Raw genomic sequence first — 15,803 nt, forward strand, 5'->3', positions numbered from 1 at the left:
ACAAGGACGTGATGATGGAGAATCACCGACCCCTCTTATCACTGGGTAAGAGGAGACTGTCATGTATTGTACAGGGGAGAGCAGGTATTGGGCCCCCTATATACACACATCATCTGATAATCACATATATACACTGTACTCAGTCACTGTGTGTCTCCTACAGATGGGCCCAGTAACAGAGATACCCCAGAGAGATGTTCCCATCCACTGTATACCCAGGATTGTACAGAGGAGAATCACAGGATCCCACAGGAGGATCAGGTAGGTGGGATTTAGGGTCTCACCAATATAACAAAGTGACTGTCACTATATAATGTGCAGAGGAGCTGTGTGTGTCTTATACACTGTTATACTATTAATATACTATTATTAATGTATATTGTTTTATGGGCTATTTAGGATGAATGTCTCACTGACATTAAGATAGAAGATACAGAGGGAAAAGAAGAGACGTATGTGACTGATATAAAGGCAGAAGATATAGAGGGAGAAGAAGAGACGTATGTGACTGATATAAAGACAGAAGATACAGAAGGAGAAGAAGAGACGTATGTGAGAGGTGATCAGCAGTGTAAGGAGGAAGAAATCCCTACAGATATCAGCACAGGTGAGTAATAAACACTTATTACAGAAAAGAGTCACATATTCTCCTTGCTCAGTCACTACAGCAATCTCTTATCCTACACCCTCCTCTGTCGGTACAAACTAATGAGGAATATATATTTTCCCAGTGAGGGAGTCAGGAGCCATGAGCCCCTATTATACTCCTGCTCTCCCCCCTCACATCATGTCACTGTGTGTTACCAGCCCAGAGATCTGACCAGTCTCCTCACCACACTCTCTGGTGTATCTCATACATCAGGAGCCATCAGCCCCTATTATACTCCTGCTCTCCCCCTCACAACATGTCACTGTGTGTTACCAGCCCAGAGATCTGACAAGTCTCCTTCCCACACTCTCTGGTGTATATCATACATCAGGAGCCATCAGCACCTATTATACTCCTGCTCTCCCCCTCACATCATGTCACTGTGTGTTACCAGCCCAGAGATCTGACCAGTCTCCTCCCAACACTCTCTGGTGTATCTCATACATCAGGAGCCATCAGCCCCTATTATACTCCTGCTCTCCCCCTCACATTATGTCATGTGTGTTACCAGCACCACAAGAGATATAGCATGTTGGGTAGTTATTGGTAAACTGAGGGGGAGAGTGCAATGGAACATGTGATTCCTGAATGGCTACCACCGCCACCTTCTGGTTAGTGAAATATTTTAATGTAAGGTGTCTCTTACAGGGAGAATTGAGACCTTTTACATTAAGACTTAGAAACGTCACCGTGATAGAGAGAGATCAGATCATGGTATGAAACATCTAGGATTATCTGTGTAAAGTTCAATAGAGTCTGTAGGGCGTGTGCATACTTCAAACTATCAAATCGCAGGTAAAATAAAATATGGAACAAATATGGGAGACAAACAGAAATAGCGTCCATAAAGGAGCTAGAGATTTCGTCACTAGGGAACCGTGACAGAAAGGTAGAAAAGGGTGGCAGTCTGGCCTAAAAGGAAAACCCACCGACTACCCCAAGTAGCCATACGAGAGGGCAAAATCTAATCATCATAGTAACAACTGTACAAAGAAATATCATATCTCAATGTAACCAATGTATCCAAAGAAGGTAAAGGCCAGGAACATGGCCTGATATCCAATTTACGTTCCACCAACACCTTTATAAGGGCAACAGGATGTTAGACGATCAGTCATGCTTTGCCTGAACACCCAAACATTCTAGAAAGGTATTATGAAACGTAACAGTGGAAAGAATGTCAGACCATATACCATATAGCAATTAAATAGCACAGCAAGTAAAGATAAAAATATATATTTTATACCCATAACAAGAGCAAATAAATCTGGCCCAAAAATAGATCCATGCCCAGTAACTTAGTCCCGGTTGGCACATGTTATAGTAGGAAACAAACTCTGAGTGTCTGCAACAGTCTTACTCCTTTAGCATATTACTTTGAGACGGAAGACAACTCCTCCGGGATTGGTTTAGGTAAAGTGTCATGAAGGACTGTCAACAGGAGTTTCCCACTTTTTCAGAATAGCAGGGCCATCCTCGGGTGAAGGTATCACTGTGAAGGCACTGTTTCGCATCACAATATTCTTAGTAGGAAAGCCCCATTTGTATTGCACATTTCCTTGGGTGGAATAGACGCCTTTTGTCCAGCGTCACAGTAGAAATATCCAGAAATAGCTGCAGATTATCCAGGCACTAAGTTATGGACGAGGAATACAAAGCAACCCGTAGAATGAATTCTTTAATGTGAAAAAGTGGACCCTGAGCAGAGTGTCCCTCAGTGCTTGGATAGGGGCCTGTTTGGACTTTGGGAGTCTATGGATCCTATCAATAAGAAGGTCTGCGGCAGAAGCCTTCAGTGAAAGTTTCTGAAAAGAGAACCGTGGCATAATCATAAAGCTCAGCATTTGTAGCAGAATCCGGAACGCCCATTATTCTGATATTATTTCTCCGAGACCTGTCTTCTAAATCAATGACTTTATCACAAATAGAGACCATGTCTTCCTGAAGGGAGCGTAGAGTAGCAGGACCATCTAGAGTGTCTTAAGAAGTCTTCAGCCATTACAGCTGGGCTGTGCATCTGGCAAGAAGTAGCAGATGATGATGTAGCAGTCTCAGAAGGACCACCTGAATTCGAGGTACCAAAGAGATGGACAGGTGGGGCCGATTTGGTACCTTTTTAACCTTTTTTGGAGGTATTGTAAGTTGGCTACAAAGAGACGGACCTCTCAGAGATAGGAAAATACAAACAAACTATAAATAAATGAGCAGTAGTACACTGTCAGGAGGTTACATCAAGATTACTTAGTTCAAAATTAAATTCTTAGTCGGGGTGACGGGGGTATCCGAGCCCAAATTTCAAGTAAACATGATGTAATGCAACTCAAATAACACAGTAATGACCAAAAAATTCCACTAGAGGTCAGCGTGATCACAGACGTGAAGTACTCAGCACAGCGAGACACAAATGGCAAAATATATTCAGTGAATAAATCCACAAAATAATATACTGTGAGGTTGTAATCAGAGTGTAATGAGCTGTACTCAGACGATACTTGATACTGGGCTCTGCATGTAGACTGAGAGGAAGTAGATGATAGTGGTACCATATAAATAGAAGGTAGTTTCACCTCCAGGCAAATGCTTAAATTTAGTGTAATGACCCCGGTCCAGCCGTCAGTACACTTATTTAGCGGCTTATATCAATTTTACACCTTATTGAAGGCAGAAGGCAAAGCATGCGATGGCCAGGCACCAGGATCCAAACTGGCAGCCATCTCACTTCCCAATACCACCGCCGGGCTCCAGTGACTGTGGGCAGCCCTTTCTGTCCCCAGCAGTGGTGGAAGAGCAAGTGCTCCCACCTGAGGCAAAAGCGTCTCCAAGTCATGTGGCTGGAGCGTGCAGGAAAGACTGGGCGCACTTAGCCCCAGAATACAGGCCATGGCTTCAGCAGCGTCACTAGGCTGCGGCAGTGAACGGTGCCCAGAGTGAGCGGAGCGAGTGGCTTTAGGGCAGGAGGAGTGGGGGACTTAATAGATTGGGTCTTGGTCCCAGCGGCGGCTGAGAGCTATCAGGTAGGGTAGATAAGAAGCCACTTAGTGAGGAGAGCTCCATAATGCATGTCTGGATGGATCACGCCCCTCTTATTTATTATTTTATATACAAACAGGGGTGACAGGTGTGGTACAGCCCTACAAAGGCAGATCCAATCTCTTTCTCATCAGACTCTGCTGTCTTCCCTGCACTCTCACTCAGATGTTCACTGCTGTCAGTAGCACACGTATGTAAAGTAGAAATATGGCGGCAGCTGTACAGATTCTGTTATGTAATTCTCTGTATCATACTTACCGTACACACATCATCCTTATTACTATTGAGAATATAGAGGTAAGACACTGATGATGGGGGTGTAAAAGTGGTTTAGAACCTAGCAGATGATGATGATGATGATTGCAGGGTATTATATGGTGTATTGCATGTAAAATACCTTGTTCCACACCTACTCTGCTGTAGCAATATACCTTATATAAGGGTGAGTAACACATGTACAGGCTTACCAGCGTATGAGCACACACATAAAGGAATGCTACTGTCAAGTTCGATTAACTTTCAGGAAAAGCCAGTACCCTTATTGCAAATGAATCGGGCCGCTGCGGCCGCTACGTGTATGCACTAAACCCCTATCGTGAATGTACGCGAGTTGCGTAAGCACGCCAACACGTAGTGAGCACAAAGTAGCTACTCGTGTGGCTGAATATACCTTAAACCTTAAACAGAAACAGAATGCGACACCAGTATTTGTATGTTATGTTGTGGTCCAAAGCAGCAACAAATATTTACTCAAAAGGGGATAACAAAGAAATACAACACTAATACAGAGAAGAAGCTACAACCAATGTATACATACGTTAGTTCGCCTGCGCCACCCGGATCCGGTCCTCAGTCGATCTAGATAGATGACCTTAAGAGCATGAGACTGAGACCGGCCCAGAGGCTTGGCTTTTATACAATATTCCAAAGTACATAACAATAGAAACTGTAAGCTCTTCATCCATAGGTCAAGGGGCAGGTCATTTACAGTACGAGAGGGGTCATAGGTTGGTTCGAACAGGTGGGCGCTGCTTGGTCCAGGTGTACTTGCTGGAATCCGCCACTGGGTTCCCGCCGAAAGTCAGGAGTACAGTAAATACAGTAAGATATGATTATTTAATTCCTGCGCATAACTATGCGCAGGAACATGCGATTACATGCAGACTGCTATCGGAATGTTGCCCATAATTTACTGTACATGTGGATACCAAACACTATGTTTTGACCTATTTCTGTCCCCTCACATCCTGTAAAGGTGAATACCTCCTTTGCTGTGCCTTCCAAGTAAGTGTAAGTTGCTGGTGTGATGCGTGTAGACTATGTGTAAATAATGCACTAAGTGAATGAAATATGAAAAATGTCTTTGTGGCTTTTCTATGCGTATGCTACCGTATTTACTCATACCACGCGCTAATACGCACGGCCTGCGAGCACATGTACGCTGCGTGCGAGTATGCGCACGCACGGCCGAACACGTGCAAGCACAGAGACCACTCTGAATGAGGTTTGTATGTGTAGTGTGGGTGTGTAATATTTTCGACTTCGACAGTCCACCCTTTGGTAGTCAACAATAACTGCCACGAATATTTAAAAATGCTGAAAATATTTACATAATACAATATACAATGATTGAGTATGTACCTTGGAGAGAGGAAGAAAAAGTCATAATTTGGAAATGAGTGGCCTAGTGTGATAGTAAAAAGCGTGTGTGTATGAGTAATTGCTTGAAGTAAAAAGCGTGTGTGTATGAGTAATTGCTTGAAGTAAAAAGCGTGTGTGTATGAGTAATTGCTTGAGGAGGATATATCATCGTGCAGTGTTAGCTTCTAGGCTTCGCAAAGTATTCATTATATTCCTTCTCATCCCGTATTAAGGGTCTGTACATGTTCCAACAAACTCCACCGAGCTATATAATAAATGGGGAGCACATTTATCTGATGATACATTGTGGGGATTCGTATGTGTATACTGTTATGGATAACATTTATTGGCTATGTGTATTAATAACTGAGAGTTTGTAGAGATGAGAGTAAGACATGTAAAGGTACATACAAAATGACATTACTATGATGAAACGTTGGTTCCGGTTGGTAGGTCTCTGGGTAGAGGGGAAAACAGAAAGATGGTGAACAGAAACAGGTCATGAAATTCATTTGCAATCCTTATCATAACACTGTTTCTACGGATGGGTCATAAATCAAATCTGCTGCTGTAACAACGCCCCTCGCTCCTTAGACTCATCAAATTCGTGCTGTGTTTGCGCCGCGTCAAAATTCGAACACACCTGAATATCAAACCAATAATTATGACACCTAAGATCAGGAGAAGGATCTTTCCCACACTGGCAATTACATTCTGTGCCCACTCTCCCAATCCTGAGAACCATTTGAGTGGGTTCAACCATGAGGCCCAGCCGGTCAGTTCATTACCCACAGCAGTTAAGGTAAGGTTGTGCTTCCTTCGGAACTCCCCACTTCAACTGCAAGATCTCGTCCATCTTTTGATCTATGATCTCCGTTGGGTCTTCGGTACTGTTCGTAATATACGTACAGCACTTCACACCATATTGAGTTGCCAGAGTAACACAGTACCCACCTGTCACAGCCGTGACGTAATTCAGGACCATTCTGTGCTGGACCAGCTCCTTCTTGTAGGCTTGCAGTTCCCTGCCCGTATACCTGAAGGTGTCATCATACATCTCTGTGATATTCTCTATCAAGTTCGCCAGCGCGTGGATGTACCTATAATCTATAATTCCCCTGGCAGTATGGGTGATATCTAATGCGAGAAGAATTTGAATCCCGGTGGATTCATGGATCAAATCTGAGGCTGCTGCCTCGGTCCTTTCTATGAGGTGTCGCTTGACAATGTGTTCATAATGGGTATGAGTATAAGGAGTCTGAGCGTTGCGGTGAATATCTTTCATTTTGTCATGTGCTATGGTCATAACCTCTGGTAGTACTCTGCCAATATAACACATTCCCTCCGAGCTCGGAGTAAGCCACTTGTACGCTACCATCCCCTGATACGGCAGCCCTCAAGGATCCTGCTGATCGCAGACAGGAAACTACCTTAAAATCAATTTATACACATACGGGTGCCCTATTAAGACCGGCAGTAGCGTCGGCATGGGTGGGTAGCGCAGTTGCAGCGTGGGCAGATACCTTGTCGTCTGACGTTGACACACTAGATAAAGATACCATTTTGTTGACCTTGGGTCACATTAAAGACGCAGCATTATATATGAGAGAAGCTGCAAGAGCTATTGGGCTGTTGGGTTCAAGAGCCAATGCCATGGCGATTTCTGCTAGACGGTCCCTGTGGACCCGCCAATGGACAGGTGATGCTGATTAAAAAAGACATATGGAGACTTTGTGAAGTTTTATTTGGGGAGGGCCTCGCGGACCTGGTTACCACAGTTACCGCGGGTAAATCTTCTTTTTTGCCTTATGTTCCCCCACAGCAAAAGAAAACACCGCAATATCAGATGCAGTCCTTTCGGTTGCATAAGTTCAGAAAGGGTCGCGGCTCTTCCTTCTTCGCCAGAGGTAGAGGGAAAGAGCGCCTGCTACGACTAGTTCCCAGGAACAAAAATCCTCCCCAGCCTCTACAAAATCCACCACATGACGCTGGGGCTCCGCTGAGGGAGTCCGCACCGGTGGGGGCACGTCTTTGACTCTTCAGCCAAGTCTGGGTTCAGTCGGACTTGGATCCTTGGGTGGTAGAGATTGTGTCCCGGGGCTACAAACTGGAATTCGAAGATGTGCCTCCTCGCCGATTTTTCAAATCGGCCTTGCCAACTTCCTCCCCAGAGAGGGAAATAGTGGCAGCTGCCATACAAAAGCTGTGTAATCAGCAAGTGATTATCAAGCTTCCCCTACTACAACAGGGGAAGGGTTTTAATTCAAGCCTTTTTGTGGTCCCGAAGCCGGATGGCTCGGTCAGGCCCATTCTGAATCTAAAATCCCTGAACCTATATCTGAAAAGGTTCAAATTCAAGATGGAATCTCTCCGGGCAGTGATCTCCAGCCTGGAAGTGGGGGGGGGGGGTTATGGTGTCACTAGATATAAAGGATGCGTACCTTCATGTCCCCATATATCCTCATCAGGCGTACCTGAGATTCGTTGTACAGGATTGTCATTACCAGTTTCAGACGTTGCCGTTTGGGCTTTCCACGGCCCCGAGGATTTTCCCCAAGGTAATGGCGGAAATGATGGTGCTCCTGCGCAAGCAAGGCGTCACAATTATCCCATACTTGGACGATCTCCTGATAAAGGCGAGTTCAAGGGAGAAATTGTTACAAAGCGTGTCTCTCTCCCTGAGACTACTACAACAACACGGCTGGATCCTAAATCTACCGAAGTCGCAGTTGGTTCTGACAACTCGACTGTCGTTTTTGGGCATGATTCTGGACACAGAAAAACAAAAGGTCTTTCTCCCAGAGGAAAAAGCCCAAGTACTCCAGAACATGGTCAGAGACCTGTTAAAACCAGGAAGAGTGTCAGTTCATCAATGCACTTGTGTATTAGGAAAGATAGTGGCGGCCTACGAGGCCATTCCATTCGGCAGGTTCCATGCAAGGACTTTTCAGTGGGACCTTCTGGACAAGTGGTCAGGGTCCCACCTGCACATGCATCGGAAGATTGCCCTGTCCCCCCGGGCCAGGGTCTCTCTCCTGTGGTGGCTCCAGAGTTCTCACATTCTAGAGGGTCGCAGGTTCGGCATTCAAGATTGGGTTCTTGTGACCACGGACGCAAGCCTCCAAGGATGGGGAGCAGTCACACAGGGAAACAATTTTCAGGGAATATGGTCCCGCCAGGAGGCTTGTCTGCACATCAATGTGCAGGAATTGAGGGCCATTTACAACGGCCTCAAACAAGCGGAGAATCTTCTTCGCAACCTACCTGTTCTAATCCAGTCAGACAACGTCACGGCCGTGGCGCTTGTGAACCGCCAGGGCGGGACAAAAAACAGAGCAGCAATGGCAGAAGCCGCCAGGATTCTTCGCTGGGCGGAAAATCATGTTAGCGCTCTGTCAGCGGTCTTCATTCCGGGAGTAGACAACTGGGAAGCAGACTTCCTCAGCAGACACAATCTCCATCCAGGAGAGTGGGGACTTCATCAAGAAGTCTTTGCAGAGGTGACAAGTCGTTGGGAACTTCCTCATATAGACATGATGGCGTCACGCCTCAACAGGAAGATTCGGACATATTGTTCCAGGTCGAGGGACCCTCAGGCACCAAATCCTAGCTAAAAAGGGTATTCCAGAGGAGGTCATCCCTACTCTTATTAAAGCTAGGAAGGATGTTACGGCAAAACACTAACACCGTATCTGGAGAAAATATGTGTCTTGGTGTGAAGCCAAGGATGCTCCTACTGAGGATTTTCAACTAGGACGTTTTCACCATTTTCTGCAGTCAGGTGTGGATATGGGCCTGAAGTTAGGCTCCATTAAGGTGCAGATTTTTGCCATATCCATATTTTATTAGAAGGAATTGGCTTCTCTCCCAGAAGTCCAGACTTTTGTAAAAGGTGTGTTGCAAATCCAACCTCCTTTTGTGCCCCCGGTGGCACCATGGGACCTTAGCGTGGTGTTACAGTTCCTTAAGTCACACTGGTTTGAACCGCTTCAAACCGTTGAATTGAAGTTTCTCACTTGGAAAGTGGTCATGCTATTGGCCTTGGCATCTGCGAGGCGGGTGTCCGAATTGGCGGCCTTGTCTTACAAGAGCCCCTATCTGATTTTCCATGCGGATCGAGCAGAATTGAGAACTCGTCCTCAATTTCTTCCTAAAGTGGTTTCGTCATTTCATATGAACCAACCTATTGTGGTGCCCGTGGCTACGGGGGCCTTGGAGAATTCCAAGTCCCTTGATGTAGTCAGGGCCTTAAAGATTTATTTAGCCAGAACGGCTACGGTTCGGAAAACAGATGAACTGTTTGTCCTGTATGCAGCCAACAAGGTTGGCACTCCTGCATCTAAGCTCGCTGGATCTGTAACATGATTCAGCAGGCTCATTCTATGGCTGGATTGCTGGTACCAAATACAGTAAAGGCCCATTCCACTAGGAAGGTGGGCTCTTCTTGGGTGGCTGCCCGAGGCGTCTCTGCATTACTACTTGGTCGGGGTCAAACAGTTTTGCTAAGTTCTACAAGTTTGATACCCTGGCTGATGAGGACCTCGTGTTTGCTCAGTCGGTGCTGCAGAGTCATCTGCACTCTCCCGCCCATTCTGGAGCTTCGGTATAAACCCCATGGTCCTTACGGAGTCCCCAGCATCCTCTAGGACGTAAGAGAAAATAAGATTTTAAACCTAACGGTAAATCTTTTTCTCCTAGTCCGTAGAGGATGCTGGGCGGCCGTCCCAGTGCGGAAACATTCTGCAAGACTTGTATATAGTTATTGCATACTTAAGGGTTATGTTACAGTTGAGATCGGCCTCTGGCTGATGCTGTTTTGTTCATACTGTTAACTGGTTATTATTTACCATGTTGTACGGTATGTATGGTGTGGGCTGGTTGTATCTCGCCCTTAGATAACAAAATCCTTTTCCTCGTGCTGTCAGTCTCCTCTGAGCACAGTCCTAACTGAGGTCTGGAGGAGGGGCATAGAGGGAGGAGCCAGTGCACACCCATTCTAAAGCTTTACGGTGCCCATGTCTCCTGCGGAGGCGTCTATACCCCATGGTCCTTATGGAGTCCCCAGCATCCTCTACGGACTAGGAGAAAAAGATTTACTGGTAGGTTTAAAATCTTATTTTACTGTACATGTGGATACCAAATACTATGTTCTGACCTATTTCTGTCCCCTCACATCCTGTAAAGGTGAATACCTCCCTTGCTGTGCCTTCCAAGTAAGTGTAAGTTGCTGGTGTGATGCGTGTAGACTATGTGTAAATAATGCACTAAGTGAATGAAATATGTCTTTGTGGCTTTTCTATGCGTATGCTACCGTATTTACTCATACCACGCGCTAATACGCACGACCTGCGAGCACATGTACGCTGCGTGTGAGTATGCGCACGCACGGCCGAACACGTGCACGCACAGAGACCACTCTGAATGAGGTTTGTATGTGTAGTGTGAGTGTGTAATATTTTTGACTTTGACACTACCTTACCAATGCTTCCAGGAGTAACGTTAGGAGACATTTCTCTGATCCATCAGCTCATATGACTGATGTTATTATTCATCTAGAATCTCCAATTCATACGATATGTTCCACATCCATTGTTTTACATTGGTGCTGACATAGGACTTGGCGAGTGACTACATCTCCATTTATACTTCATGGTTAGTTACCAGTACAAGAGAGAGATACATCTAAGTCTTATTATAATATTACATTTGTTATTGTGAGTGTTCTCAGGAGGGTGGACACAATGATAGTCTGAGACACAATATTGTAAAGCCTTCATTAAAAGATATGTTTTATTATACACACTCATTTATAATTAAGTGTCACAGAAAGTCGTCTTCTCCTATTGTTTACAAGATTAATATTGTTCCAGAAAATGTCACATTTCCATAATGTATTTTATTTCCAGCAGATGGACACACAAGCAGGAATATCTCAGAAGGACATCTAATGTTACCCCCGGATTGTGACATAAAAGATAATGACAGTAGACAGGATTCTCCAGGAGATAACCCCATTACCCCAATTATTCATCCAACTCTATCAACTGATCCCTCTGATCCTGGGAAATGTTCTCCTGATCACTCTGATATTGGTGCATCTGTTACAGCTCTGACAGTAGATACAGTGTTTCCCTGTTCTATAGATGCCAAATATTTTACACAGAACACTAAGCCTATTAACCCACAGGCAGGTGAGAGGCCATTTCCGTGTTCTGATTGTGGGAAATGTTTTACATACAAATCGTATCTTCTTAGACATCACAGAAGTCACACAGGTGAGAAGCCATTTCCATGTTCTGAGTGTGGGAAATGTTTTGCACACAAATCAGATCTTGTTCAACATCACAGAAGTCACACAGGTGAGAGGCCATTTCCATGTACTGAGTGTGGGAAATGTTTTGCACGGAAATCACATCTTGTTGAACATCAGAGAAGTCACACAGGTGAGAAGCCATTTCCATGTTCTGAGTGTGGGAAATGTTTTGCACACAAATCAGATCTTGTTTCACATCAGCGAAGTTACACAGGTGAGAATCCATTTCCATGTTCTGAGTGTGGGAAATGTTTTGCACACAAATCAGATCTTCTTAGACATCAGAGAAGTCACACAGGGGTGCAGCCATTTTCTTGCTCTGAGTGTGGGAAATGTTTTTCCTGGAAATCGCAACTTGTTACACATCAGCGAAGTCACACAAGTGAGAAGCCATTTCCATGTTCTGAGTGTGGGAAATGTTTTGCACAGAAATCACTTCTTATACATCAGAAAAGTCACACAGGTGACAATCCATTTTCTTGCTCTGAGTGCAGGAAATGTTTTACCCAGAAATCACTACTTGCTACACATCAGCGAAGTCACACAGGTGAGAAGCCATTTCCATGTTCTGAGTGTGGGAAATGTTTTGCACACAAATCAGATCTTGTTAAACATCACAGAATTCACACAGGTGAGAAGCCATTTCCATGTTCTGAGTGTGGGAAATGTTTTGCACACAAATCAGATCTTGTTTCACATCAGCGAAGTCATACAGGTGAGAAGCCATTTCCATGTTCTGAGTGTGGGAAATGTTTTGCACACAAATCAGATCTTGTTACACATCAAAGAAGTCACACAGGTGAGAAGCCATTTCCATGTTCTGAGTGTGGGAAATGTTTTGCACACAAATCAGATCTTTTTAGACATCAGAGAAGTCACACAGGTGAGAAGCCATTTTCTTGCTCTGAGTGTGGGAAATTTTTTGCACTCAAATCATTTCTTGTTAGACATCACAGAATTCACACAGGTGAGAAGCCATTTCCATGTTCTGAGTGTTGGAAATGTTATGCACACAAATCAAATCATCTTAGACATCAGAGAAGTCACACAGGTGAAAAGCCATTTTCTTGCTCTCAGTGTGGGAAATGTTTTTCCCGGAAATCAAAACTTGTTATACATCAGCGAAGTCACACAGTTGAGAATCCATTTCCATGTTCTGAGTGTGGGAAATGTTTTACACAGAAATCACATCTTGTTAATCATCAGCAAAGTCACACAGGTGAGAGGCTATTTCCATACTCTGAGAAATAAATCAGCTCTTGTTGCACAAAATAGACATCACTCAGGTGAGGAACCATTTTAATCTTCTGGAGTATACTTATTGCCATGCATTGTTCTTCAAGGTTCTTATCCTATCTCCTCTGCTTTTTGCAATATACATGTTACCACTGGGTGAAATAATCAGATGTCATACCCTCATCTACCACTGCTATACAGATGACCTGTCTTTGCTCCAGGTACTGAGAACCCAGTACCAATCCTAAATGGTTGTCTAGCTGAGCTCCAGGTGTGGGTGATGCCAGTTGGCTGTGACTCAGTCCTGGCGAAACAGGTCTTTAAGCTCACCAACAAAGAGCAGGGCTGCAGCTCAGCTTTGCAAACCAGCCAGACGTGCACTTGGGGGTTCAGAGTTACAAAATGCTGATCATGTGTGGAATCTTGGTGTACTGGATGGTGGAGTGACACTTAGACATCAGGTATCTGCCACAATCATATACTCATCTGAAGAACATAGCCAGACTCCAGCACTTTATTCCCTCAGAAGATCTACCTACAGTCATACATGTACTTGTATCATCACACATAGACTACTGCAATGTCCTCTACCTGGGTCTCCCAGCAAAAGAATTGCACCACTTGTAGCTTGTACAGAATGCAGCAGCCAGGCTGTTACCTAACCAGCCCGTTCCTGCCACATAACACCCATTCTCTGCTCCCTTCACCGGCTGCCTGTAAGATGGTGACAATTACATAATCTTACTGACTTTCCCAGCCCTACATGATCAGGGTATATGGTACCAGAAGCAGCTTCTGCCCTACTGCCCTGCTTTTTTCCACCTGCATATGAAAGACTGTTACCAGAAGTACCAAGAATCCCCAAGCAGTGTTGAGATGTCAGAGGGGGAGACAGGGTGGTGGCACTAGTGCTGTAGCGGGAGCTGTCTGATGCACTGTCTATGGGTAATATTGTCCCCAAGCAGCGCTGAGCTGGCAGAGGGACACGGAGGCTGGCAGTAGTGAGGGGGAGACAGGATGGGTGGCAATAGTGTGGAGGAGACAGGGAGGGTGGCAATAGTGGAGGGAGATGGGGGGATGGCAATAGTGGAAGGAGGCAGGGCGGTTGCAGTAGTGGGAGACGTCTGGTGGTTGTAGTATGGGGGGAGACGGTGGTTGGCAGTAGTGGGGGGAGAGTGCGGGTGGCAGTAGTGAAAGGAGACAGGGGGGGTGGCAGTAGTGGAAAGAGAGTGCAGATGACAGTAGTGAAAGGAGACAGGGTGGGTGACAGTAGTGGGGGGAGACAGTGCAGGTGGTAGTAGTGGAGGGAGACAGGGTGATGGCAGTAGTGGAGGGAGACGGGGCAGGTGGCAGTAGTGGGAGACGGTGGTGGCAGTAGTGGGAAGACAGGGTGGGTGGCCGTAGTGGAGGGAGACGGGGTGGGTGGCAGTAGTGGGGTTAGACACGGGGCGGATGGCAGTAGTGGGGGGAGACGGTGGTGGTAGTGGGGAGAGACCGGGTGGGCGGCAGTAGTTGGGGGAGACAGGGTGGATGGTCACAGTGCAGTACCAGGGGATGCTGGAGGCAGTAAAGAGGTATGGGTCCCGCACAGAACCAGTTGATAATTTGACCTAATTATGCTTATTTCTAATTAATCCCTTGTATGTGTTACTGTTATTTGCTGTGTCAGCCTTCAAGTGTGTTCTGTGTAATAATCCTGAAAGAAGTGCTGCTACTGAACTAATCATTTTAATTAACTTTGAAAAGATGAGATATGAGGTGCACTCTGGAAGCTTATAGGGAGTTAATCAAAGATGAACGCAGATATGACATCACACAGCCCCACCGGAAAATGGTCCCAGCCCTCCAGCATATAGATTGACAAAAATCTGTATATTAAAGATATGAAATGAAGTTGTTTAAAAACAAAAGATTTCTGTTGAGTATTTGTCTCTGTATTATCTTTTCAATAATTGTCACTATGATGACAGAAACAATTTCCTGTTACTGTGTCACTTGTTACTTTTGTGGCCACATAATATCAGTGTTGCTGTGTATAAATCTCCCGTCTGGTGTGTAAAGGTGGGTACACACGCTGCCATTGTGACTGTGCGATTTCCCTTGAGCTGGCCGGAGCCCAGAACAACCAATATTGACTAAAAGTATTGGCTATGTCCGATTTTGACAGCTCATGTGATTAGTGGGGTGACATTACAGGTGGGGGTGTCATAGCTGGGTTACGATGTGCACCCGGACTAGTACTGGACACTGCATCTGGTCTTGAGCGCTGTGGACAGAACTGGGCTGGCTTAAGAATTGGTCTGATTCAGGTGTGGTAGTCAGGCAGTATGAACTGTGATGGTAGGTGGCCGGCTGTGGGTACTGGAACACTGATGGGAGCCACCAGTGCATGGTGTAGCGGGGTAACACCTATAGAGAGAGTCACGTGAGAACTGGAGAGGAACGGAATGCTGGGAGGAACAGCAATGCAAGAGAGGCTCGTGTCACTGGCTGGAACCAGTGTGGTAGCTGTGAAGAGGGTGAAGTCTATGGTAATGACTAGAAGAAGCTGAGGGCATCAGCAATAATTGTAGACGCGGCTGAGGATGTTGGCAATAATTGTAGACGAAGCTGAGGATGTCAGCAACACTTGTAAACGAAGCTGAGGATGTCAGCAATACTTGTAGATGAAGCTGAGTACTTCAGCAATACTTGTAGACGAAGGATGGTAACTTGCACTGAGTCTATTACCAGCAGAAGATTCTAGAGCTCACTCCAGGCTGAGAAACACCAAAGCACTGACAGCTTGTTAGTGCTGAGAGCTGGAACTTATACCCAGTGCTTGCAGCTGAGTAGATGAACGGCTCACATGACACTGAGAGACTCCGGGTTGGCTCCTGGAGAATCAGCTGGATGGAGACTGTCATGGCACTGCCCATGGAGAAGAGCAGTGGG

At 45.5% G+C, this 15,803-nt stretch overlaps 1 protein-coding gene and 1 pseudogene across 1 annotated transcript; one reads left to right on the forward strand and one right to left on the reverse strand.

The window, feature by feature from the left end:
* Window positions 1-15,803, reverse strand: part of LOC134984880 (zinc finger protein 850-like) — a 213,417-nt pseudogene that overhangs the window by 146,042 nt on the left and 51,572 nt on the right.
* On the forward strand, window positions 1,218-12,907 carry LOC134984863 (gastrula zinc finger protein XlCGF26.1-like). Its single transcript, XM_063950338.1, has 2 exons — window positions 1,218-1,260; window positions 11,296-12,907. Exons 1-2 carry the CDS (start codon window positions 1,218-1,220, stop codon window positions 12,882-12,884), a joined length of 1,632 nt encoding a protein of 543 aa, XP_063806408.1. The 3' UTR covers window positions 12,885-12,907.

This window comes from Pseudophryne corroboree (genome assembly GCF_028390025.1).
Source record: "Pseudophryne corroboree isolate aPseCor3 chromosome 3 unlocalized genomic scaffold, aPseCor3.hap2 SUPER_3_unloc_9, whole genome shotgun sequence".
NCBI lineage: Eukaryota > Metazoa > Chordata > Amphibia > Anura > Myobatrachidae > Pseudophryne > Pseudophryne corroboree.